Below are 26111 nucleotides of genomic sequence, written 5' to 3'. Positions count from 1 at the left end.
CGGCAGGTCGACGTGGCTCCTTGGCTCTGATCCAACAGCACAGCACTTATAAAAAGTATTTGTGTCTTTGCCTACTTGCTACTAGACTCATGTTAACATGAGTCCTTTGAAGGATATAAATTTGATGCCTTCATCATTGGCACTGAGAAACCAAGGTTACTCAGCAATTTTAGCAGAAAAAGTGAAACCATTCATTCCAGTGACTTTAAAGCAAAGATTACACGGAAAATGTTGATTATATATAAATATGACTACTTAAAGCATATTAGACCTGGTTATGGCATAAAAGCACAGTGAAAGGAATTAAATGCAACCTTGATATATAAATTGCTCTTACAAGTCAATAAAAGACAAAGATTCTAATAGAAAAAAAAAAAATGGACCAAGGACACAAAGACCATGCACAAGAGAATACAACTGGAAACACACATTTAAAATTTAGCCTTGCAAGTAGTGGATTAAGTGTAATTTAAAACAGTGAGATATTTTTCTCTATCAAATGGCAAAGATTATATAGTAATAATAACCAGTATTGTATCTCTAAAACAAAACAGGTTTTCTTATATACTACGGTTAGAGCTATCAGCTACCACAACTTTTCTGGAGGATAGTTAGGCAGTCTAAATCAAGAACCTTAAAATGGCCATGCCTCTGACTCTAGGAATCAAGTTTTTCAGAATATTTGGTAATATGGGAAATTAATTATGATATATAATTAATGTTAAGTGAAAAACTATAATCATAAACCTTGCAGTATTTTCTCCACTTGTAAGAATTAAAAATAACTATATTAAATGTGTAACATTTCCCCTGCCAGGATATACAATATAAATATATTAATATAGAAAGTTTCCTTTTTAGACACACCCTAGTTTCAGATTTATTGTCTCTCTAAATGTGGAAAAAGCATGACAAAGCCTGAGGAAAAAAAAAAAGATAACTGTTGATTCCTTTATTTCATATAATTTAAAGAATCTCATACTGGGAGTAATTTTTGTATAGCCACTTGAAATCACTGGCTTTTACTCAATTTACAGTTAAAAAAAAAATCTAAATTAAAATGCCGTGAATATCCTCCATACGTGCTTCTGCTAAGCCATGCCACGGGCTGTCACCTGCACCCCTGTTCTGTCATTATAGATCTTTTTCTTTAAAACTTCACTTTCGCAGCTGTTACATTTATCTTCTTAGAAAAGGCCCCCTGCTTTTCCCCGTTGAGATTTTCTGGGCTTCTGCTTCTCTCCTCTGTGAAGTTAATCACCCCTGTCAGCATCACGTCTTTGGCAGATGTAGAATCCCGACTTCTCCAGTCCCATCCCAGTCATTTGTAGACATGCCACGCGGCACAGGCCACCAGATTGACTGCTAGTATTCAGCGCATCTCAGGCCCCTCTGATGCAGCTAGTGAGGGGCAGGGCCCGGAAGGGGCATCCAGGAACCAGGGACATTTCGTGGAGAAACCCAAGTGAGAGTATTAGGAAACCAGGGAGGAGACTCGCAAATCTGGGGACTGGTCCAGAAAAAGGGGAGAGAATACGGTATAGAATAAATTCTCTTTCAAACCAGGTGCTTGTCCTGGTTGGCTAGCACTTGTGGTTTAAATCATGTAACGAAGGCATAGGTTGCCCACGGCACCGTCGTCCTGGTATCTGCAGGGGATTGGTTCTAGCACACGCCCCTCCACCCAGGAGGTACCGAAGCCCGTGGATGCGCACGTCCCTCATATACAACGGCACAATACTGTCAGCCCTCTGTATCCATGGATGCAGAACTGTAGGGAGTGCATCCTTTGGGGGCCATACCCTGTGCTAAGAGCTGTGTGTGTTACCTCGTGTAATCTCACCACAGCCCTGAGACACAGACCTCTGTTAGGTCACTTCACGCCCAAGGTCACACAGCTGACAAACACCAAAGCTGCAGTTTGAACTTCAAGTCTCAGCTATTACATCTTACAGCTCAAACACATTCCAATTATAATGTATCGTAGCCAACTTTTAACCTCTGTACTATGTATCTTATTTGCAGCAGAAGGATTAATCAAACAGCCCAATGCTGACTGTAGTGAGACAGTCCCTTTTATGTAGGGAAAAAATATTATGGTCACACAATTAATACATTTTCCTCTTTCCCTCCAGAAAGAAGAAATCATCAAGCTTATTTTTGAAATATGTGGTAAGATCTGACGATCAAGAAAGCAACCACCAGTTTAAAGTACCAGTCCCTCTATGTTCAAGATACTGCATTTACCCAGAAGATGTATACCGTAGAGCTCACGGGAAAGTTTCAGCTTCATTGGCAAAGTTGGTGGGAAACCGAAAGGAAGCAGTGTGAGGGGCTGTGGGAATCCTGATTTAAGGAAAGAAAATCATGTTCCCAGAGTGGTTAAGAAGCATGAAGACATCAGAGTCTGTGCAGCCAGGCCTTTTGTTAGCACTGAGCTCATTTGTATTCGGTGACATTTACCTGAGCCTGGGAAGGAAAGAACCACCAAGGAAACGTGCCTACAGGGGCCTCACTGGTGTTTGAGTCCAGCCCAGCTGGTGACAGTAATGTCTCTAAATTGAGTTTTGAGACCTAGAGTGCCTGCCACTGCAAAAGCAAGAGGACAGAGTGCAGAGGTCACCTTGTGGAGGACAGAGTTCAGAGGTCACCTTGTGTCGCACCTCGATCTAAATGTTTCCGTGGTGAAATGTGTGTGTGCTCAGTTGTTCAGTTGTGTCTGGCTCTTTTGTGGCCCCTTGGACCGTATCCCGCCAGGCTCCTCTATTCATGGGTTTTTCCAGGCAAGGATCCTGGAGTGGGTTGCCATTTCCTACTCCAGGGGATCTTCCCCACCCAGGGATCGAACCCGCATCTCTTGCGCCTCCTGCATTGGCAGGTGGATTCTTTACCGCTGAGACCCCTGCGAAGCCCCTATGGCAAAACAGGCTTAAAACAGAGTTATCAGAACAAGGAAGGAAAGCAAAAAGATTAGCCAAAAAGCAAGCAATTAATGGATTATGAAGATAAGAGAACCTTCTGTGTTTAAAATGGACAGAGGAGGGAATATCATTATCCTTCCACATAGGGAACCCCAGAACTGTCTTGTCCCCCAAAAGACTTCTGGACCTTAAGAAGCAGCCTGGGACTCTCTGTGGTGACAGGCTAATTTAGACGTTGCTTCTGAGTGCTAGATACCCTGTAAAAATAGCAGCCAGTTTCCTGATGATTTATCGTGGGAGTGTTATTGGGCAACATAAAGATACGAATACACCAATGAAGCCCTGATACTTTTTATTGCTTAGGGACTCTGGCAGCTGCTTCGAATGATAAACCATAGATAGAAGTTGGTTATCAGCCAGTGTTCCTAGATCACTCCCCTTGAACAGTTTCACAGGGTAAATGTTCTCCAGTCCTCTGTGATAAGATGAGAGCCTCCGTAGGGTCACTGTGGGTGACGGGGGACATAAGCCAGAGTAGCGGAGGGCGGGGGGAGGGGGGCCTACTATGCTTATGCCCAGTTAAAGATCCAGATCTTTCCCCGACAGTTAAAAAGTTTCATCTCATTACTTTACTCACTGGCCACACCAATGAGTAAGTGTTCATTTTCACATAAGGATACGGTGGAAGACTGAAATATTAGCGTTCAGATTCAGATTCAATACACATGGTGGGATAATAAAGAGCAAATTTAGGATGGTGGTTGTCTCTTACAGAAAAGGAAGGCATGCAAAGGGATGCTGAATCTTTTTAAAAGACTTTTATATTTTAATCTGAGAAATTGGCTAGCTGTTTATTATGTTATCCTCTACAGTATTTTGATTTTTTGTGTGGGAGGTTTTTTTGTCCCCCCCCCCCCCCCAACCCAGTGTATCGTTTTGAAAAGAGTCAGGCATAGAAGCAGAAGGGAGACAACTGCCAGCTGTGTTCACGGTCACAGAAAAGGAAGGCTACAATCTGGGTCTCGCGTTCATCCCCGCCCCCTCCCCTCTCCCTGGGATGTTTTCATTTTCATTCCTGCTGTGTTTCTGTGTCCGCATCTGTGCTTCAGGTTGTGGGCGTAAATGCAAAGAGACTCCGCTGGAGCTGCTGTTTGTGATTGACAGCTCAGAAAGCGTGGGGCTCAAGAACTTCCAAATCATCAAGAATTTTGTGAAGACCCTGACGGACCGTGTCGCCCTGGACCTGGCCACAACCCGCATAGGCATAATCAACTACAGCCATAAGGTGGAGGAGGTGGCGCACCTGACCCAGTTCTCCAGCAAGGATGACCTCAAGCAGGCTGTGGACGACATGCAGTATCTGGGGGAAGGTACCTACACGGCCACAGCGCTCCATGCCGCCAACCGTATGTTCGAAGCTGCCAAGCCCGGCGTGAAGAAGGTGGCCTTGGTCATCACCGATGGGCAGACAGATACCCGAGACAAGAAGAATCTGACTGAGGTGGTGAAGAACGCCAGTGACATCAATGTGGAAATATTTGTGATTGGGGTAGTGAAGAGGAATGACCCCAACTTCCACATTTTCCACCAAGAAATGAATCTGATTGCTACTGACCCAGATAGCGAGCATGTTTATCTATTTGATGACTTCATTACTCTTGAAGGTAAGACAGTTCCAGGGGAAAAGATTTATATTGCCTTTCCAAGAACCACATCGCGGGATGATCCTGACCAAAAATGGAAATCAGAAGGCTACTGAGGTTTACACCAGCATTAAATTGTAACAAACTCTGAAGGAAAAGAGGTTTAGTATCATTCAGTTCAGAGAGGACAGTCCTTAGGTTTATTCATTTGTAGTAAGTGCTGAGTTGGCCATGGAGTTTTCACCTGGGGTATCTACAACTGAAGGGCTGAAAAGAAAGGATAGGATTTGAGGGCATTGCTCAGATTCGCTTATGTTCTAAAAGTTACCTAACTTGGGTAAGAGATGGAACAAGCCCACAGCAAGGCAGAAAATAACCATGGAATCAAAATGAATTAATAAGTCCAAGATGAGTGGGAAAAGTTATGGTAATCTAAAGAGATGAGAGACATAGCAACTAGAATTATTCTCCTCTATTCCCTCTTCTCTGTTTTTCTGAAAACAGATAATGAAGAGTAAACAAGTCAGGAGTTCATCTGAAGGAACATTTTGAATACACCTCACACACTCAGGGCTGAACTGATGGGTTTTCCTATGCTGCTTTACCCTTTCATAAGAACTGATATTTCCTAGTGAGGCATGCTAAGACACTGACTCACCTGTGATTCAAGTGTGATCAGTATCACTTTACAATGAAACATTCCAGGTCACTGGAAACTCATAACACATTCTGGCAGAGCCCACACCCAGAAAGCTTATGAAATAAGTAAAATGTATACTTACTGTATTTGCAGGCTCCAGTTTGACCCAATCCTTCCTTTTCCATCATCAGGACGCTGGGCCTGACGTGGCTTGGCATGGGCCCTCCTGGCCTCATCCTGCTCCTGGGGCTCTGGGTACCCACATAGCTGGCCCTAAGGAGAGCAGACCACACTCAGAACTGTCCCACTTTCCCTCATACTTCAGACCTCCCTAACCTGGGGTCTGGCTTCCTTAACACTGGATGACTGGAGGGTTTATCTGGTGCATTCAGTCTCACTGGGCAGTTAATGTGTTAGAAATGGCCAGAAATATTAAGCATTTCAGACAAGTTATATTCTAATAACTGAAGAGCTTTGTCATCTTAACCAAAGAAGTTACTAACGTGAGGGGTATATTTTTGGACTGGTTTGTCTTTTGCAGTCTCTAAAATCAGAGCTAATTGCCTGGCAAACTTATTATGGGTGAGACTTGCCCCTTCCACAGGGTAGTTCCCTCTGGATAAAATGAATTTAAGTCATCTGTTTGCCTATTGAGACCATTTGTTGTTGTTCACAAGTTCACTAAGTCATGTCTGACTCTTTGCAGCCCCGTGGACTGCAGCACGCCAGGAGTCCCTGTCCTTCACAATCTCCTGGACTTTGCTCAAACTCATGCCCATTGAGTCAGTGATATCATCCAACCTTCTCATCCTCTGTCATCCGCTTCTCCTGCTTTCAATCTTTCCCAGCATCAGGGTTTTTTCCAAAGAGCCAGTTCTTCAGATCAGGTAGTCAAAGTATTGGAGCTTCAGCTTCAGTTTGGGCCATTCTATATTATTACATTAAATTATTTTAGATGGCCTCTTACAGATGATGTAAAAATGCTTTAAAAACTTAGCTCTGCTAGTGGTTGACTTTAAGTGCTGGGCAAATGGAGAGTGCAGAAGATCTTTATAATAAACAGATTTGAGTAATGTTTCATTGCTCCTCCAAACCCTTTTCTACTTCTCTTTTTTAAGATACCCTGAAGCAAAAATTATTTACAAAAAGTTGTGAGGATTTCGAAGCCTACCTCTTTCATATTTTGGGTTCATCACCGCTTCAACCTGGATTTGGGATATCGGGGGAAGAACGCCATGAATCCACTCCCGAGCCCCAGAAAGAAATTTCTGAGTCTGTAAGTAACCATCTTGCTCAATTTGTGAGCCTAAAATGATATATTCTGTCTGCTCTACATTGAAGACCATCTTGTCCTGAGCTTTCAAGAATCAACTGAGGTATGGATAGTTTCAGGTCCTTGGCTCTAAATATTTGCCTTCTGTTTCTAGATTTCTAGTTCTGAAATAGCCCTGGGGCTTATGAGCATGAATACGAGACAGATAGACATTTCCATGTTTTATACTTATTTATTATATGCTACAAATAATATTTTTATATTATACCCCTGCCAGTGTCAAAAGTAATCATGTTCACTAGAACAGATCAATACGACACTATCCGAATCATCTTTCTGTACCGGGTTGCAAATCTCCCTGTCCATCTGTGTATCCACTGCACACTTTGCACCCTTTCAAGTTTCTGGCAAGTGCACACATGCTCTGTCTGCACTCTCCCTCCCTCCCGCCCCCCCTCTTGTTCACTTAGCTTCCCCCGCCTGCACCCAGGGCAGGGACAGGGAGGGAGGCTATGCATGCATGTGGCACAAGGCGGATGCTTCATTTCAGAGCTCCCCAATCATGTGTGTACCAGAGAACTACCTCCTGAATGTATTGAGACAAAGGTGATGCCCTTAGAGCAAGCCTCTGAGCACTGACCTCAGCCATGGGTCACAAGCAACTCATAAGTTTCTTTTAGGTGAGAACTGGAGAGCCTCTCATAATTACCAGTGAGTGAGTGATGTAGTCTCTTTCCCACCAAGTCACAACTAAAGCTGGTGTGAACTGATGTCTATCACATGCACAGACATGGTCTGGCAAGCAAGTACACAGCAGTGTCTGTATTTTATAAGCTCAATGAACTCCCCCTGTGGTGTCCTTTTATGAAGTCTTCAAAGACATGGAAGATTTATTTTGAGCCAGGGCAACAATGTTCAAATATGAGGATTCCACTGACTGACTAGGAACTGAAGACTGGGGGTTTCCCAGACCAGTAGGTGAATGCAGGACCATTCAGAAGTCAGGCCTAGGATGCTATTCCTGTTGTTGTTGTTTAGTCATTAAGTTGTGTCTGACTCTTTGCCACCCCACGGCCTGTAGCACACTAGGCTTCCCTGTCCTCCACTATTTCCTGGAGCTTGCTCAAACTCAGGTCTATTGAGTCGGTGATGCCATCCAACCATCTCGTCCTCTGTTGTTCCCTTCTCCTCCTGCCCTCAATCTTTCCCAGAATTTGCCAACTTATTGAAAAAGACCCTGATGCTAGGAAAGACCCTGATGCCATTCTTATGGGGACAAATTACAGGGCTCACAAGATTTTTATATTATATCAAAAAAGGACAGAAAAGTCTGTAATCTATTTTATTAAATACTAATCAACTTCAATATGGGTAATTCTGATTAGGGCAAGAGACAACCCCTGGATTGTAGATTGAAATTAACACACACTTATACCACATGGTCTAGATCAGGGGGTCAATAAACCCTTTTTGTGAAGGGCTATATGGACATGAGTTTGGGTAGACTCAGAGTTGGTGATGGACAGGGAGGCCTGGCATGCTGCAGTTCATGGGGTCGCAAAGAGTCAGACATGACTGAGCGACTGAACTGAACTGATATAGGAAAGATTTGGGATTTTGCAGGCCACTTCATCTCTGTTGCAGTGACTCAGCTCTGCCTTAGAAATGCAAAAGGAGCCATAGCCAGTACCTCAATGAATGAACATGGCTATGTTCAGATAAAACTTATTTTTCAAAACAGGTGAAGATTCACATTCAGTCCATAGGGGTTTGCCAAGCCTGGTCTTTACTAAGCATTTGAAAGTAAATTATAGACAATAATGTACACAGTCTATCTTCTCCTTCTCCTGTGATTTATCTCTTTGTCCTGGCCCTAATCAATCCATGTTCCTTTCTAAAAACTACCTATATTAGAACAAACTCAGGTGTCATCCAGCAAGCAGTGTCTAAACAGAGCTCTCCTCAAAATCAATGAGTTCCGGTGAGATGTATTGATAATTTACTGCGGTGCTCAAGGGTGGGGCTTAAAGTACAGTTCCTGCCCAGTAGAAGTCTATGGTCTCTCAGAGAATGGATGAGTACAGGGAGTATTAAGAACTTTAGCAGAGCTATGGAAGAAGCTCAAGAGATGCTGAAGATTAATTTCAGGGCAGAGTAATGTAAGGCTTTACAAAGGAGCTGGTGTTGAGCTAAGTAAGAGTTCTTCAAGGCCATAGCAGGGGGAAGGGTATTTCCAAGAAGAAGGAACATGTGGGGGCAAAGGGGGAATCCATAGGGAATGGCATTTAAGAAATTAGGACAAGTTCAGTCTAACTGGAGCCAAAGGTGTACCTGCAGAAGGGTGAGAGTTAAAACTGGACAAATAATTTGAGGCCTAATTATAAATGTGTCAAACTAAGGAGCTTGAACTTCCTCCATAGGCCAGGCAACCAGAAGAAAGCAATTTTAAAAACAAGGGTCATACAGTCACATTTGGTTGCAGGGTGAAATATAAATAGAAGGAGGTGGAGGAGAGGAGACTGGAGGTTGGGATGTGAGGAGTAACGGTCCAGGTGAGAGATAATAAAGCCTTAAACTAAGACAGGGGCCACCAGAATAAAAGGAAGCATGGATTGGAAAGCCATTTCTGGGTAGAAAGAACAGGAATTGGAGAGTGAATGGAGGTTAGGGAGAGGGCTTGGGGATGATGATTGGATTCTAGCTTGGAGATGGGGTAGACTGAAACATCCACTGAGATGGAGAATATAGCAGAAAGGGTAGGGGTAGGGTTCTCTGAAGGAAAATAATGGGCTTAATCTGTGCCAAAGCGGAGGCGGCAGAGGGACATTCAAGGCAATGACACAGAATGAGGGGCAGCAAGAAGCCCCTGTGACTCTGGTGTTGTGACCCAGGAAGTCAGATGCCCTGAGAGACAAGTGACGTTAATAGATTATGGCCAAGGAAGCATTCTAGTAGCTGGGGAGGGGAGGGCATGAGAAGAGTACATCCAAAATAGCTTAGATTTACAGCACCAAGAGTTACATGGTGGGCATCAGTTGGATCTCCCTATGGGGCTTCTTACTGAGAGTGGGAGCTTGTAATGAACTCCTAATGGGAGTTTGTAATGACCTTGAACTTGGATAGTCTCTCTTGAGTCTATGCCTTCTCACCCTGGCTCTCTTTGCAGAAGCACTAAAGTAAGACTGAATTTTTAAAAATGAATGATCCTAATATTTAATTTGAACAAACATATATGCATTTATAGTCACACTTAGATCTGTCATGTGTATATATAATGTATGTTCTTAGTTGCTCAGTCATGTCTGACTCTTTGCAACCCCATGGACTGTAGCCTACCAGGCTCCTCTGTCCAAGGGGAGTCTCCAGGCAACTGTACTGGAGTGGGTTGCCATTCCCTTCTCCAGGGGATCTTCCCAACCCAGGGATCAAACCCAGCTCTCCTGCATTGCAGGCAGATTACCGTCTGAGCCACCAGGGAACATTCATAAATACAAAAACATATTTATATATCCAAGAATGCACATGCTTTATCTAAAAGTATAATTATAGTATTGAAACCTCCAAAGTAAAATGAATCTGTCAAAACCTTCCAATCCTCAGTTTGTTCCCAAGCCTACCCTAGACAATATTGCAAAATAAATGATGTCAGAAGTCCTATTTCCCTTTTTGTGTTTCTAATTTCCTTCTCTGTTGTCTTCCCTTTATCACTCCTTAAGATACCAAGCTCAGTGTTTCTTCTTCCTCTCCTTTCTAGCAAAAATCCATTTTTTTAGGGGAAAATCTGTTATCAGTTATTTACTCTTTTGTGAGTGGTGTAAGCCAATGGATTGACTCAAGTCAAGAAAGACTTGCATTTGAACTATTTTATCTAATTGTGTAATGAACATGATTATACTAAATACCTACAAACAGATGTGCTGTGAAATATAGAAAGCAGAAGGATTTCCAAGGTTCTGCTAAGTTCATAAAGCTTTGGCAGTTCCTGCTCTGTTTGCCCTTTTGGGCCAGTCTTAGGAAACGAGACATGTACATCATTTGTTCTATTCTGTCTCTCTCCTGAAATCTCAGGAAATCTTATACTTTCTTCTGAACTCTATCACATTTTACATCGTTAATAATGATTTTTGTAGGTACCCTAACTTTCCTAATGGATTTGAATTCCTTGACGACATCCATATCTAATTAAACTTTGTGTCTCTTGGGACCTAGACTTGTGCTTCATCTTGTACACAGTAGATGCTCAATAAATCCGTAAGGACCAAACGAAGGCTATACCAACTGTTAGGCTAAAAAAGAAATCTGAAGATTTTCTTCAGGAGAAGTCATCAATTATACTGCAATTCAAAAGACTGTATACATAAGAAATCCTTATCTTTTATGGGACTAACAATGTTGGCACTTCATGTTCTTTCCTTGTTTCAGGGTGTGGCCAGCTGGAGAAAGATTTCCTGGATATAAACTGGAGCAGGGCAATCAAATCAAGTAAACATCATTTAATCAGACCAAGTGGCCATAACCAGTAATGGCCCACTAGGCAAACAAGTATATGAGTTTCCTGCATGAAGTCACTTTTTGTCATTCTAAATGGATTAATAAATAATGTCAGTGCACAGGGCCCATTTGCTGGAGCCAGTTTCTTGTAACAAGATTTCAGATTTTTTTTCCCCTTGAAAGAGTAGAAAGGAAAGAAGCCCTGTCTACCCTTTCCACAAAACTCCTTTTTTGTAAGATGAAAAATTGTTCCCAGATTGCAAACAAGTTAGGTAACTGGCAGCAAAGGTTTTTTTTTTTTTCCTCTCTGTAGAAAGGAGGCTGTGGGATTCCTATGAAGAATGACTGATTCCATAGCAACCTAGGGAAGTCAGTCAAGCTGGTGTGGGAAGAGTCCCTCTGAGTAGCTCCTGCATGGGGTGGACAGGGGGTGGAGGCAGAGGGGGTGCCCCAAGTCCTCTCCTTTTATATGATGTGGTCCTGGTGTATAGTCCAGTGCCAGCCTTAAGCTGAGCATACAGCTTCCTTATTTCCGTGGAAGTAATGGATGCTGTGTACTGAAGTCAAATACAAAAAGCTAATACAGCAGGCTGACTCCATTAGCTGCCCGCCCTCTCTGTGCATCCTGTTAGTGAGACCCTATCCCTCGTCCCCATGCCACTGGCCTCAGTTCTCCCCTTCTGCCATGATCACATAAGCTACTCAAAGATCTTCATCTCTATTTTCAGTCTACCTCTTTGATCTCTTACTCTCCTTTCCCTACAACACTTACTTGTTCTAACTCCATCTCAAGATCCATTCTAGAGAGGGCCACTTCTATAAAGGAAAACGAAATTGGGTCATCTGTGGAAACGTGGATGGACCTAGAGACTGTCATTCAGAGCTAAGTTGGGAAGAGAAAAATAAACACCATATATTAACACATATATGTGGAGTCTAAAAAAATGGTATAGATGACCCTATGTGAAATAGACCCCCTGAAATAGAAACCCAGACGTAGAGAACAAATGTATTTTTTCCAAGGGGGAAAGGGTGGATGTGAGGAATTGGGAGATTGGGATTAAAACATATATTCTATTGATACTATGTATAAAAATAGATAACTAATGATAAGATTGGAGAAGGCAATGACACCCCACTCCAGTACTCTTGCCTGGAAAATCCCATGGACGGAGGAGCCTGGTAGGCTGCAGTCCATGGGGTCGCTAAGAGTCGGACACAACTGAGCGACTTCCTTTCACTTTTTACTTTCATGCACCGGAGAAGGAAATGGCAACCCACTCCAGTGTTCTTGCCTGGAGAATCCCAGGGACGGGGGAGCCTGGTGGGCTGCCGTCTATGGGGTCGCACAGATAAGATACTATATAGCACAGGGAACTCTACTAAATGCACTGTGGTGACCTGAATGGGCAGGAAATCCAAAGGTAGTGGATATATGTCTTATGGATGATTCACTTTACTGTACAGTAGAAACTAACACTGTAAAGCAACTATATGCCAGTAAAAATTAATCAAAAAATAAAGAGGGCCACTCTGAAACCAGGGTTCCACTGACAGTATTTTGAGAACCGCAGCCCTAGGCAGGTTCTGCCTTGATACTGGAATTGGATGTGTCCTTTCATTCTCAGACCTGACTGTGAACTCTAGCCTCAACTCTGATGTGACACCCACTTGTCCCCTACTGTGCTCTGGGGCCTATCTATTCCCTTCTGCCTCTTCTGAAACCAGGACCTTCCTTCCCTGTGGTGTCCTTCCCTGGCAACACTTCCAACTCCTTCCCCAGAAGCAGGAAACAGGCTTCAGACTCTCCCATCTAAAACCTTCCCTAATCCATAATTCTTATGTCAACTGTGATTCTATCCTATCTCTATGTTTATGTAATAAAGTTATTCCACAGGCCAATCTCTGCAACTCACGTCCCCACCCACACCCTCCCCGTCTCCCCCTAGCTTTTACTCTGTTTCCTCACTTCCATTCACTTCCATTCCTCTGGGAAGCCCTCCAAAGTAAGGTTGCTGCCACGACTGTGTCAATGAAGCTCTGCTGCAAAAGTCACCAACAACCCTCTCATTGCTAGATCCTTAGCATCCTGTTCTCACCTGATTTCTCTTTTGCATATATCACCCTGTCACTGCTGATTTTTGATTTTGCAGGTCCTCTTTCTCTCGGTCCTCCTTCTGAGCATTCTTTCTCAATTGCTTTTGGGGTTTTTCTTTCTCTGTTTACCCCTTAGTATTAAACTCAATCTTTCTGAGATCTGTTCTTGGCCTACTTCTCTTATTCCATATTCTCTAAGTTTGAAAGCCGTGTGTGCTAACAGTTCTCAAATCTGCCGCCCCACTCCAGGCCTTTCTCCTGGGTCCCAGATACACATTTTGATTGTCTGTGTACATCATCTTCTGGGTGTTCTGCAGGCACTCAACGTGAAAAGTGTTCACCATGCTGAACACAGCAGTAGATTTCCTTCATACAATATGGTCCCTCCAACCAGCCGGGCATCTGGCAAGAAACCTGAGACACACCTGGAGCTCTGCTCTCACTGTATCTTTCACACTCATTGGAACTGTCATCTCTGGTCTGTTATCACCCCTTGACCTACGCTCTCAACTCTTTGCTCCTCACTAATATCTCTACCGCCTTAGATCAGGGCCTCATCATTTCTGATCAGTATTTAATAATATGGTCTCAAAACTCTTATCACATCTCTCTTTTCTATATTCTCTTCAGTTTATCCATTACTTGCTGATAGAGTCATTTTATTTTTTTTTTTTTGCCCTTTTAAAAATAACATCATTGAATTGTTAATATTTCTCATACATATGATTCCATTTTGGCTGAATTTTCTTAAAAACTTGTCTGTGATGGCCTATATCTTAACTTGGTACTGAGCATCCATGGCAGATTAGGAAAAAGACATAAATATTTGGGTACATCTATATTTTCTCTGTATGTCTTATTCAAGTAAAATTTTATAGGTTGCTCAATCATACTATACTCACTATTGAATGAAGTAGCCTATTCAGGCATACTCAAAGGCCATAATCAATACTTTCAAAACACAAAGACTTTTTGAGCTTTCAAAACACTTGAGACTAAGCCTAATATTAGTTTAGTTTCTCCACTGACATGAAAATTAAGTTGATTTCCTGAAATCAGACCTAGTTTTTTAAGTGGCCTTGATTAAGCCATATACAGATATGGCTATATTGGTCAATACTATAATTTATTTGTTTATGAAGTAAAATTAACACTCCCTCATTGTGGTAGTCAAAAAAACTCAAATTAAACTGAACAATACCTAATTATTAGAATTTCCAGGTGATATGCCTGTGGAAACCTCATATATTGCTTATCATAGACTTAGAAGCCTCAGTATGTAAGATGTTTCTCTCCTATGGAGAAGAAAAAAATAGCATATTGCAAACTGATCTAGAAAATAATACCCCATATCTGGAAGTCAGCAAACTTGACTGACTCAAGTTTCAATTCTGAAGTTAAATCCTTGTCTCCAAAGTTTATATTTTTCGTACTTTGTTATTTCAGAGATTAATATGCATCTACTTAGTAAGTTGTGGTCTTTTTCTAGACTTAAATTTTGTAGTGTATTTCACAATGAATGATATCTTAGAAATGAGATCTGACAGCAGTCTAACATTGCATGAATCACCTGTTTCTTAAAGCTTCCTCATTTGTACAATAAGGCATTATTACCAGAATATTCTTTTGTAAAATATGTCATTAGAAACAGTCAACAAACTTTACTGGGCAATGCCAGAATGAAGGACATTATAGTAATGTATGAGAAGCCTTAAACAGAATAAAATCCTGCAGTTTACCTCTCGGAAAGCTGCAGGCGATCCAGGGAGGCACAGCCTAAACTCAAGGTGCTCCCCACAGTCCTCAGCAACCTTAAATGCAGACAGAGAGTATTCAGTGCTGGAGTGTTGAGAGACCTGGCTAAGCAGCACTATTTTCTAGGAAGGGCCAGTCAAGGTCAGAACCTAGAAGCCAGATACCTTGAAGGCATGGGCAGTGGAGCCAGCTGGCAGGTGTAGGAGCCCCACAGCTCCCTGGGAGCAACGTGGCTCTGCGCTTCTGGGAAAAGCTAAGTCTGAGCACATGAGCCAATGTACTTGATCATTGGCATCTGTCCAGGGGAGACAGCTCAGGTTCAAAGAGCTTGTCTATAATATAAGCAAGGTTCAGGGTAATGAATTACAAGGAAAGTGTCTGGAAGTCAGAAACCAAAGGATACTCTGGAATTGTGTGGCGTCTGGTTAGTAATCCTCCTTTAGGTCATCCGTTCACGTTCTTGGATGCAGCTCGAAATCTGTTTTCTCCCCTTAAAGATCTGCACTGAGGCTGGAAGGGACCGATATTACACATCTGCCTGTCCAGCTGCACGGAGCAGGCCCAGCGTCCAGGTGTCAGCCCTCACAGGCCCCAGATCCTCTGCCCTGTTTTACCGTGTGTGCCCAGCTTGCTGCTGGGAACATTCGTCTCCTCCAAGGCAGGCCAGTGTGTGGCAGGAGCAGAAATGTGCAGAGCTGAGAGGCAGCTTGTTGTGTTTAGGGTTAAAATTTATAAAAAAATAATAACAACAGAGAAGACATATGGCAAACATTGGCAAGCCCACCACCCAGATATAACTGGTGTTTCCCTTTGTTCATCACTCTTGCTTCAGAGAAAGTCCTTGCTATTTTCCTTTAGAGTCTCTTTCTCCTCCTCTTCTCTCCAGAAGCAGCCATTATCATGAGTTTCGTGTGTATTCTACCAGTAAAATTTGGGGCTGCTCACATCTCACTTTCAGAGTTGGAAGGTATTGTTGTTGTTTAGTTGCTCACTTGTATCTGACTCTTTGCGATCCCAGGAACTGCAGCACGCCAGGCTTCCCTGTCCTTCACTATCTCCCGGAGTTTGCTCAAACTCATGTCCACTGAGTGGATGATACCAGCTAACCATCTCATCCTCTGTCGCCCCTTTCTCCTCCCGCCCTCAATCTTTCCCAGCATCAGGGTCTTTTTCAATGAGTCAGCTCTTCACACCAGGTGGCCAAAGTATTGCAGCTTTATGTTAGGGTCTAATCTTTCCCTATTTTAAAATGATGACATTAAGGCTTAGAGGAGGGAATTCCCAGGTGGTCCAGTGGTTAGGACTCTGCTCTGCTTCCACTACAGGGGCCACAGGTTCAATCCCTAGTCTGGGAACTAAGATTTCACACACCACGTAGCACAGAGTCAAAAATAAAATAAACAGTAAAGCCTAGAGGAATTGAATAATGAATCTAAAGTGTCCCCCAATCCCATCTCTCTCCCTTTTTGTCTCTCTCTCTCTTACCCATTCTGAACTTACCCAGTGGCAAATATTTACTCTTCCATGCCATAAAGATTTTAAATAAAGAAGCAAAGTCAGGAAGGAAGGAAAAAAAGAGAGAGAGAGAGAGAAATGTGGTTTGGCTAATCAGGGAAGTTGATATTTACACATGTGAAATAAGAAATGATCGAGAGGATAGGATTAAAGGTTAACTTCTGCATGATCAGGGCCAAGTGTGGAGGCCTGGAGGGTCCCATGCACCTTCTGGACGGGGCGACTTCGTGCTGGCTGGCTTTTGCTGCTGGGGACAAAGACTTCCTGCTGGGGCAGGCAGGCGGACTTTGAGAGCTTGAGGCAGAATGAGGAGGAGGAGGGAGTGGAAGGTCAGAGCCAGATGTACTGGGGGTAGTGGGAAGCAGGGCAACAGCCGTGTGCAGGCCGGCAGGGCTATGTAGATCAGTTGAAGGACCTATCAAGCTTTCTCCTTTTCCAATCAGAATGTCTCATAAATGGTGATAGTTTAAGGAAAGACACTTACTAGTGAGAGTACAAATTGTTAAAACATTTTTGGAGGGAACTTTGTCTCAGAAGGTTCAAATATGTGTGTTCTTTGTTCTGAATGATCCATGTGGCTTCTCACAGAAAAACAAAAAAAAGCAAATTAAATGCTAAAAATTACCACTGTAGTTATGTATATTCTGTATTCAAAATGGTGTTATGGAGCCACAGTAAAATATATGGACGTATAATATATTTAAAAAAACAGAAAACCAAACATACGGTATATATTTTGTTAAAAAATACACATGCATATCAAAAAAAAAAAATATGGGGTGGGGGATAAACCATCTGAGTGTCAACAACAATTATTTCTGGGAGGTGGAATCACTTGTGATTTCTAGTTTCTTCCTGTTGCTTGTCCAGATTTTGTAAATTCCCTTCAATGAACACATTTGCTTTTGCAATAAGAAAGTTATAAAAATGGCAAACAATTATGTATTTATTTAAATAAACTGAAGTCCTGTAGCCAAAAGATAAAATTATTCTCATTTATGAAAAAAAAATTCACTTGTTCTAGAACTTGAGGTATAATGCTCTAGTAGTCAAAATTCCCAAATGATGATGCAACTGAGAAGCATACATTGCTAGACTTCCAAGAGGCAGAGAATAACTTATGAGGCCATAAGGCTTGAACAAGATGGCTATTGGGGCTGAGTTATTCCTTTAAGAGAACTGCACTGTCTAGTGAACTTCTTCAAAGGAACATTCTCTCTCGACAGACAGTATATCTCAAGTGTAGCCCTAAAGTCTGTTATCTTCGTGATGTTTGATAAACTACTCCTCAGTCAAAGCTTTTAACTTAGTTTGGCTTAACATGAAATATATGCAAGTTAAAAACAAAACAAAACCCATAAGCCTCAGTATTTCTTTCCTGAAAAAGGCAATTCTAGTTTTGCCACTAGCTTTCCAATAATTGGGGGGAAGTTTTAGATCATTAATTATTAATTATTTGGTGCTTTAGACTCCCCTGTAGAAAATGAAGTACTGATAAAGGCTTCCCCTAATCTTAAAATGCTCTAGTTCTACGAATATAACAAAGTTCATATTAAAATTGTCACTGGTATATACAAGATCTTTCTGAAAGAAAGAGGAACGCCAAGTGACCCACAGTTTTACCTCCATTTGTACCAAAAAATGTGTGGTTAGTGAAATGCCACTATGGCATTTGAATTGAGTGCCCTTTACATACGCTGATGACCCAATCAGTCCTAATGGAAATATTTGCTCTGATAATCACTTAATTGCCATAAAAATATACATACATGAGTAATAAAGTTAACTAGCCCTTCCTCACTGTGTGCGTGTGTGTGTGTGTGTGTGTGTGTGTATGTTGTTGTTGTTCAGTAGCCAAGTCATGTCAACTCTTTGTGACCCCCATGGACTGCAGTACGCCAGGCTTCCCTGTCTGTTACTATCTCCCAGAATTTGCCCAAGTTCATGTCCACTGAATCGGTGGTACCATCCAAACAATTTCATCCTCTGTTGCCCTCTACTCCTTCTGCCTTCAATCTTTCTCAGCATCAGGGTCCTTTCCAATGAGCTGGCTGTTCACATCGGGTGGCCAAAGTATTGTATTTGTACACGGAATCAAAAGCAGTGGAACATCTTAGATGGCAGAGAGCAGCTAATGATGACAGCTGGCTCTGGTCACAAGATGACATGAACCACAGGTGAGAAAACAGCAAAAACAACTTTACCTAGTTCACAGGTTTGCTTATTTAAATAAACAAATAAACACAAACAAACAAGAGAGGGCCTTGCAAGGATAAATGACCGCACTGTGCTAGGACTGAAATAAATGATCCATTCAATTCCGTGTAGCTGGAGTCCAAGAGGAAAAGAAAAAGAACTTAATTGGACCCATAAAAGATTGTTCTAACTCCTGGAAACCATAGTCAAGAATAACTGGCGTGACTGTTTTTTTTTTTTTTTAAACTAAAACATATTTTCTTTCTTGTTTCATTACATATCATAAATTTAGATGAAACTTAGAATTCTTAGTTCAGAAAACTTGCTTTTGAAATTATAATCCTTCATTCTTTAGCTAGCATACATTTCCCAGAACTTCTTAGAAGCTAAGCATCCTGCAACATCTGGCATTTGCTGGGTCCAGATAACAGGATGAGATGAGAAGTGATGCTCTTGTTTTCATTTTAGCTGCATTATTGGCCTCTGTCACTCCAGTTCCCAATCTCAACATTGATTGAGTTTGTGGTAGAGATTTTGGAATATATTGTTAAGCTCTCTAGTGTTAGAAAAGAGAGAGGAAAAGGCCATGGAAAAAAAAACATTAAAGAAATAGTGATTATTTTACCTCTTCATACAACTGACTAAGAGAAGGATGAAGATGAAACTCCTTTCAAACTCACATGCTTTGTGCCCTGCAGGTAGATCTCTCTGAAAGGCCCAGAAGAAAAGCATTTGTGCCTAGCAGCGGGACGTGTGTGTGTGTGTGTGTGTGTGTGCGTGTGTGTGCGCGCGCGCGCGTACACACACTTACACCTGCATGAGGTGGTCAGAAAATCCGTAACTCAGGTATTCGGGGATGCCTGACATAGAGGAGAGGCATCACCTCCTGAGCTGTTATTGAAATAACTAACATTGAAAAACTGGGGAGAAGCAGCAGCGCTGGACTTTAAATCTTCCCCAAAGCAAACTAGCTTTCTTGACTTGATATCACCAGGTTCAAAACTCTGGATTCTTTGTGCAGGTTCATGTCTCCGGGGCCCAGGACAGAGAGAATGAGCCTTCAGAGAGGACCTGGGCTGCCAGCCCGGCCACCACTCCTTCACCTGAGACTGCCACCATCCCGGGGCCACTGCCCAGGCCTCCTGAGGATCAGGCAAAGGGCCTGGAAACCAGAGCTCTGAGTTCCACTTCGAACTTAGAGCCAGAAAATTTTGTGCACAAAGGTAAGAGATTTCTGTCCATCAGCTGCTGTATCCGTAATAATAAGGCACCGAAAGGATGGTCTCTAAAATCTCATCCAGAGGCACAGGGAGCATGTTCTGATTCTAAACAGGTAGGACAGAAGAAGCTTTTCATTGTATTATATCTATTTTTATACATAGTATCAAGAGAGACAATTTTCTTGTCCCCAAGCAGCTTAGGTTGGCTTGAAACAGACATTACTTAGTTACTGTTTTTTAAGAGTGGAGGGAGATAGAATCCACTGCTCATTTCCATTTGGCCAAAGAGGCAAAGTTAGCGGTCAGTTTTAGAAAATAAATTAGTTGAGATATACTTCAAATCTGGGGAAATTTTATGGCAGATGGAGAAAGGGCTTGTTTTGCTATCGAGAAATGAAGCTTACCGCATGTAAACTATTGCGCAAAACACAAGTAACAGGCAGCAAGCATCTATTTGGCCTTTTTGGGGAATTTTCCCACCTTGGCATTACTGAGAACAGTAAGAAATACTAACCAAGGGACTAAGGACAACCATGAAATAAAAAAAGAGATTTAACAAATGGCTTTATTATTGTAGCTCTACTTAGCTTAATTTTTTTATATTTTTTGGAGAAGTGGAAGTGTTTCCAAAACTTGTCAACTGACATTAGAAGGTCATGTTTGTATTGTTCTGTAAAAGATGATCTTTTTAAAAGAAAATTGTGATATAAAGAGAGCAGCCACTGTTGGCGTGTATTCAAGCAGCCCCCCAGAAGCAGCCCAGATTCTGACTGCAGCACAGCTGCTTGAGTTCCCAGGCCTACCTTGCTGCATGCCCCAGCCCAAGAGGAGGGAGCATTCCAGCCCCACTCACTCCATGCTACAGCCGAGCACTAGATCTCGGGTGGCCACAACAGCAGAAAAGACGAGATTGTGGCGTGCTTTTGAGCCAAACTACAGATGCGTGAATGGTCAGAGCACAGGAGCCCCACTTGCTTCAGTACTCTCTTCCTTTGGAGCAAAAATCCCAGAGTAGGGAGAAGGAAAAACACACACTTTAAAGGGCGAAGAGTCAGCTCAAGCCTGACCCTCAGGGCTTCTACTCCAGCAACGTGGGAGCAGGCCCTGCCCCTGACGGGCGGGGACAGTCACTGAGCACAGAAGACACTGTCCTCACGGCCCGCTCCAGTTCCAGCTTCTCCATTGCCAGCCCCGCCCTTACCCAAATGGCAGCTGCCAGCACACCCTGAGGAAAGACAGGGCTGGCATCCACATCAAACCTAGCTCCCCACAAACGGCCCTGGGCACGTGGAGACCGCACAGGGACACTCCCACATAGGAAAACCTCTTCAAAGCCAAAACAGGTAACAGTCTCATCTAGAGTCACAGACAGGGACAGTTAGGGAAGACGAAAAGGCAGAGGAACTACTCTCCATTGAAAGAACAAAAGAGCAAACCCCCCCAAAAAAACAAACAATGAAACATAAATAAGCAACTTATGACATAAAGAATTCAAATCACTGGTAATAAAAATGCTAATTAGGGAAGAGAAATGATCTGAATACAAGTCATTTTAATAACTAGAAACCATAAAGAAGACACAGTGAAACAGATAATTCAATATCTGAGATAAATAATACTCTAGACGGAATGAAGAACAGAATAAATGACACAGAAGAACACGTAAGTGATCTGGAAGATAGAATAATGGAAATTGCCCAATCACAACAATAGATAGAAAGACAAAAACAAAAAACAAATGCAACATATGACACCTCTGGGGGTAACATCAAGCATACCTACATTTGCATCAAAAGGGGCTCCAGAAGGAGAAGAGAGACAGAAGAGGATCAAAAATGCATTTGCTGAGATTACTGCTGAAAACTTCACAAATCTGAAGAAAGAAACAGATCCAGTTACAGGAAGCACAGGGGGTCCCAAACAAGGTGAACCCAACAGACCCACACCAAGACATACTATAATTAAAATAGCAAAAGTTAAAGAGAGAAATCTAAAGGTAGCAAGAGGGAAAAAAAAAAAAAAAAAAAAAAAGAGTCATATACAAGGGAATGCCCATAAGGCTATCAGCTGATTTCTCTGCAGAAAGTTTGCAGGCCAGAGGGAGTGACATGATGTATTTAGAGGGCTGAAAGGGAAAACCCACAACCTAGAATACTCTACACAGCAATATTATCACTTAGAATAGAAGGAGAGATACAGAATTTCTCAGACATGCAAAAACTAAAAGAATTAAGCAATACTGAAAGTGAAAGAAGAGGAGAGTGAAAAAGTTGGCTTAAAGCTCAACATTCAGAAAACGAAGATCATGGCATCTGGTCCATCACTTCATGGGAAATAGATGGGGAAACAGTGGAAACAATGGCAGACTTTATTTTGGGGGGCTCCAAAATCACTGCAGATGGTGACTGCAGCCATGAAATTGAAAGACGCTTACTCCTTGGAAGGAAAGTTGTGCTAGATAGCATATTAAAAACCAGAGACATTACTTTGCCAACAAAGGTCCGTCTAGTCAAGGCTATGGTTTTTCCAGTGGTCATGTATGGATGTGAGATTTGGACTGTGAAGAAAGCTGAGTGCTGAAGAATTGATGCTTTTGAACTGTGGTGTTGGAGAAGACTCTTGCGAGTCCCTTGGACTGCAAGGAGATCCAACCAGTCCATCCTAAAGGAGACCAGTCCTGGGTGTTCATTGGAAGGACTGATGCTGAGACTTCCAATACTTTGGCCACCTGATGCGAAGAGCTGACTCATTGGAAAAGTCCCTGATGCTGGGAGGGATTGGGGGCAGAAGGAGAAGGGGACAACAGAGGATGATATGGCTGGATGGCATCACCAGCCTGATGCACATGAGTTTGGGTGAACTCTGGGAGTTGGTGATGGACAGGGAGGCCTGATGTGCTGCGATTCATGGGGTCGCAAAGAGTTGGACACGACTGAGCAACTGAACTGAACTGAAATCTACCCTAAAAGAAATGTTGAGATAAAGGAATCCAGGCATACTACAAAAGAAAGTTATCAAACCACAATGAGAGAAGCAAAAATAAGATGAAATGATCAGAGAAGAACTAGAAACACAACTGGGAAAAAAAAAAGGAGAAAATGGCCATTTATGCAAACTCACATACTCAGTGGTGAAAATATGAGAGCCTTTCCACTAAATTCAGGAACAAACTAGGATGCCTGCTCTCACAGCTTCTATTAACGTATTTAACATACTACCGCAAGTCCCAGTCTCAGCAGTCAGGCAAGAAAAAGAAATAAAGCATATCCAATTGGAAGGGAAGAAATAAAACTGTCACTCAGATGACAGTGGCAGATGACACAATACTGGCACAGAGAACCCTAAAATCTCCACACAAAAACTATCAAAACTAATAAATAATTTCAAGGTTACTCACAAGGGTATAAGCTAAAGAAGGCTCACAGTATTATGCTTTCAGGGAAATAAGCATTTAATGGGATTTCATGCAGACCAAAAACTTCAACGTTTTCAAGGGAATGTATATTTAAGTGAAGTTTCAGGTGGGAGAGGAAATATTTTGGGTATTTGGGAATGTTTTCTTAACTTAGAATCACACTTTCTTAGTTAGTATGTTAGTGTGCCTAGAGAATAAGCTTCATAAAGCTTTTACTTTTCAGTGAAAGAAAAACCTATAATAACTGGCTATTTTTTTCTCACTCTAGATCCTAGGTGTCTGGAACCCCTACAACCAGGGAACTGTAGTGAATATGTGGTTCGATGGTATTATGACAAACAGGTCAATTCCTGCGCTCGCTTTTGGTTCAGTGGCTGTAAAGGCTCGGGAAATAGATTCAACAGTGAAAAGGAGTGTGAAGAAATCTGCATTCAAGGATGAGCAAGTAAATTACCCCATACTGAGTCAAATCTACGTCTCTATCAACAAGCCTAGAAAGAATCTCTATAATTTCAATATTCATCCAATGCAAATAAACACCGCATTTGAGTGTATACTGAGCATTGACAGTTTGTAAACATAGTCAAATCCTACAACCACACTATGATGTAGGTATTAGTAACTATTTTTACAGATGAAGATGCTGAGACTCTCAGAAGTTTAGGAACTCTACTGTCACCCAAATAAAAAGTGGCAGAGCTGGGGGGCCTGACCCTGGGCTATGTAACCTCAGTACACATGTTCTATCTACTTCAAAACCTGCAGTGTGGTTCTGATTGCCATTAATTCCTTTGCATGTCTTATGTCACATGAAACTCCCACCCCGGATCACCTTACTCCCACTGGCTCCCCCCGTCCCTTAGCACCTGCCTCAGTCCCCTGAACCCATCAACCCCTGCCTGCTGCAAAATGTAACTGGTGGGGAAGAACTTGGGTTTGAGCATTAGAAGGGATGAGAGTATGTTTGTGCAGAGATGGTGGTAAGGTAAGAAAGATACTCTGTTTGGGGGAAACCCAGCAAGATGGAGTGGTTCTGGAAGATGAGTGACCCCAGGGGTGGAGTAGGTAGTTAGATTTTTGCTTTATTTGCCCTGAAAATGATTAAGAAATCAATCTGAATTAAAATGACTTAAATTTATTAACAACTGTTGTTTCCCACTCCAGCATATTTGGAAGAAAAGCCTTTGTTGTATGCTTAAGCTATATATTTAACAATTGTAATTAAGATAAAGGAACTTTTTCTACTCTTCCTTTAAAATGTGTAAAAGCAACTTTCAATTTTAGCAGGGTGGAACGGGAAGGCACTTGGCAGCCAAGGACTGCTTGAAGCCCACATGAACTTGAGCAGGGCATTTTAAAGACAGAGCAGATGATGAAAAATGAGCTTGCAAACTGAAACATGACCCTTCAGAGGAGCGGAGGATCTGCTCCCTTATTTTACAACATCTGATCTGGGAAGATCCCTAGTTCTGAGCTGAAATCAAACAGCATTTGCATGTCTTATCTCACAACACTCTTTGCTCTTCTTTCAGGCCTGTGGCCCTGATTTGGGTTTGAGGGTACACAGAAGAGCACCCAAGGGAGAAGAGCTGGGAGCACAGCCACTTTAGCAAAACCGGTGCTGTGTAGCTTCAGTTTTCAATATGCAGCATATGATGCTATGAAATAATATATGCGATACACTTGTAAATTAAAAAACATGACACCAAGATAGACACCAGTGAGCACATCACACAAAGAATAAGCCAGACGTAAGCAATTCCGCCCAGACTTCCTGTGTGCCCCCCATCAACCCGACCACCTGCTTTCTGCAGGAATATCGCATCCTGAATTTTGTGCTTACCATTTCAGTTGATCATTGGCTTTTTATGTAAGTTTACGTGTAAAACCACATAAATCTATGTATCTCTAAATAATACATAGTCTCGCTTATTTTAGAACTTTATAAAAATGGTGTCATACTCTGATCTTCTGCAACTCACTGCTTTCATTCAATACTGTAATTAACCGCTGCATTACCATATCTAAGTATATTCTTAAATAATTTTTTAGGTTTTTTGAGCTAGAAAAAAATGGTTTCATAATACGTAATTCTTTGTCATTTAGTATGTTATTACATTATAATTCATACATGTTCCCTATCACAGTTTTATAATATTGGTATGACTACATCACAACATATTCAACCACTGCCTTGTCCATGTTAAATTGTCTCTAGCTCATATTTTTCACTATCCCGACAGTACCGCAATGAATGCTCTTACACATGGCTTTGGGTGCATGTGTACCAGTGCTCCTTCAGGCTATATACCCAAAGGGGAATTGGCTTCCCTGGTGGCTCAGATGGTAAAGAATCTGCCTGCAATGCAGGAGACCCAGGTTCGATCCCTAGGCTGGGAAGATCCTCTGGAGAAGGGAATGGCTACTCACTTCAATATTCTTGCCTGGAGAATCCTATGGACAGAGGAGTCTGGTGGGCTACAGTCCCTGGGGTCACAAAGAGTCAGACATGACTGAGAAACTAACACTTTCAAGACATATAAATATTCAAATATAGTGTGTCATACCAAATTTTCTCCCAAAGTGTTTAAACCAGTTCATTATAAATTTCTGCCAGTTGTGTGTAAGTGTTCCCATTGCTTGATATTCTTTTTAACACAATATTGCCAGACTTATTCATTTTGCTAATACTGGGTGTAAAACGGTATCTTGTTTTAAATTGCCTGTCTCTGGTAACAGCTTACCATATTTATTTACCATCTGTGCTGTTGCTTCTGTGAAATGTCTTTATAATTGGGGGAGATTTTTCCATTGGATTGCCTGTCTTTGCTTACTGAATTTCTGGAACCCCTGATATATCCTGAAATTGAATTCTTTGCTCATTATTTGTGTTGCTAATATCTTTGTGACTTGCCTTTATTATATTTTACTCTTTTTTTTTTTTT

At 42.0% G+C, this 26111-nt stretch overlaps 1 protein-coding gene across 1 annotated transcript in view; it reads left to right on the top strand.

The window, feature by feature from the left end:
- COL28A1 (collagen type XXVIII alpha 1 chain) overlaps positions 1-25629 on the top strand; it is a 181480-nt gene extending 155851 nt beyond the window's left edge. Inside the window, exons 31-35 of the mRNA XM_055589814.1 lie at positions 2136-2172; positions 4031-4585; positions 6323-6480; positions 19553-19754; positions 23435-25629. Of these exons, the coding sequence (XP_055445789.1) occupies positions 2136-2172; positions 4031-4585; positions 6323-6480; positions 19553-19754; positions 23435-23607 (1125 nt within the window). The 3' untranslated portion in view covers positions 23608-25629. The remainder of the gene's footprint in view (positions 1-2135; positions 2173-4030; positions 4586-6322; positions 6481-19552; positions 19755-23434) is intronic.
- The last annotated feature ends 482 nt before the right edge of the window (positions 25630-26111 follow it).

This window comes from Bubalus kerabau, chromosome 8 (genome assembly GCF_029407905.1).
Source record: "Bubalus kerabau isolate K-KA32 ecotype Philippines breed swamp buffalo chromosome 8, PCC_UOA_SB_1v2, whole genome shotgun sequence".
Classification (NCBI taxonomy): Eukaryota; Metazoa; Chordata; class Mammalia; order Artiodactyla; family Bovidae; genus Bubalus; species Bubalus kerabau.
Note: the sequence above shows the minus strand (reverse complement) of the source record. Positions and strands in the feature narration are given on the sequence as shown.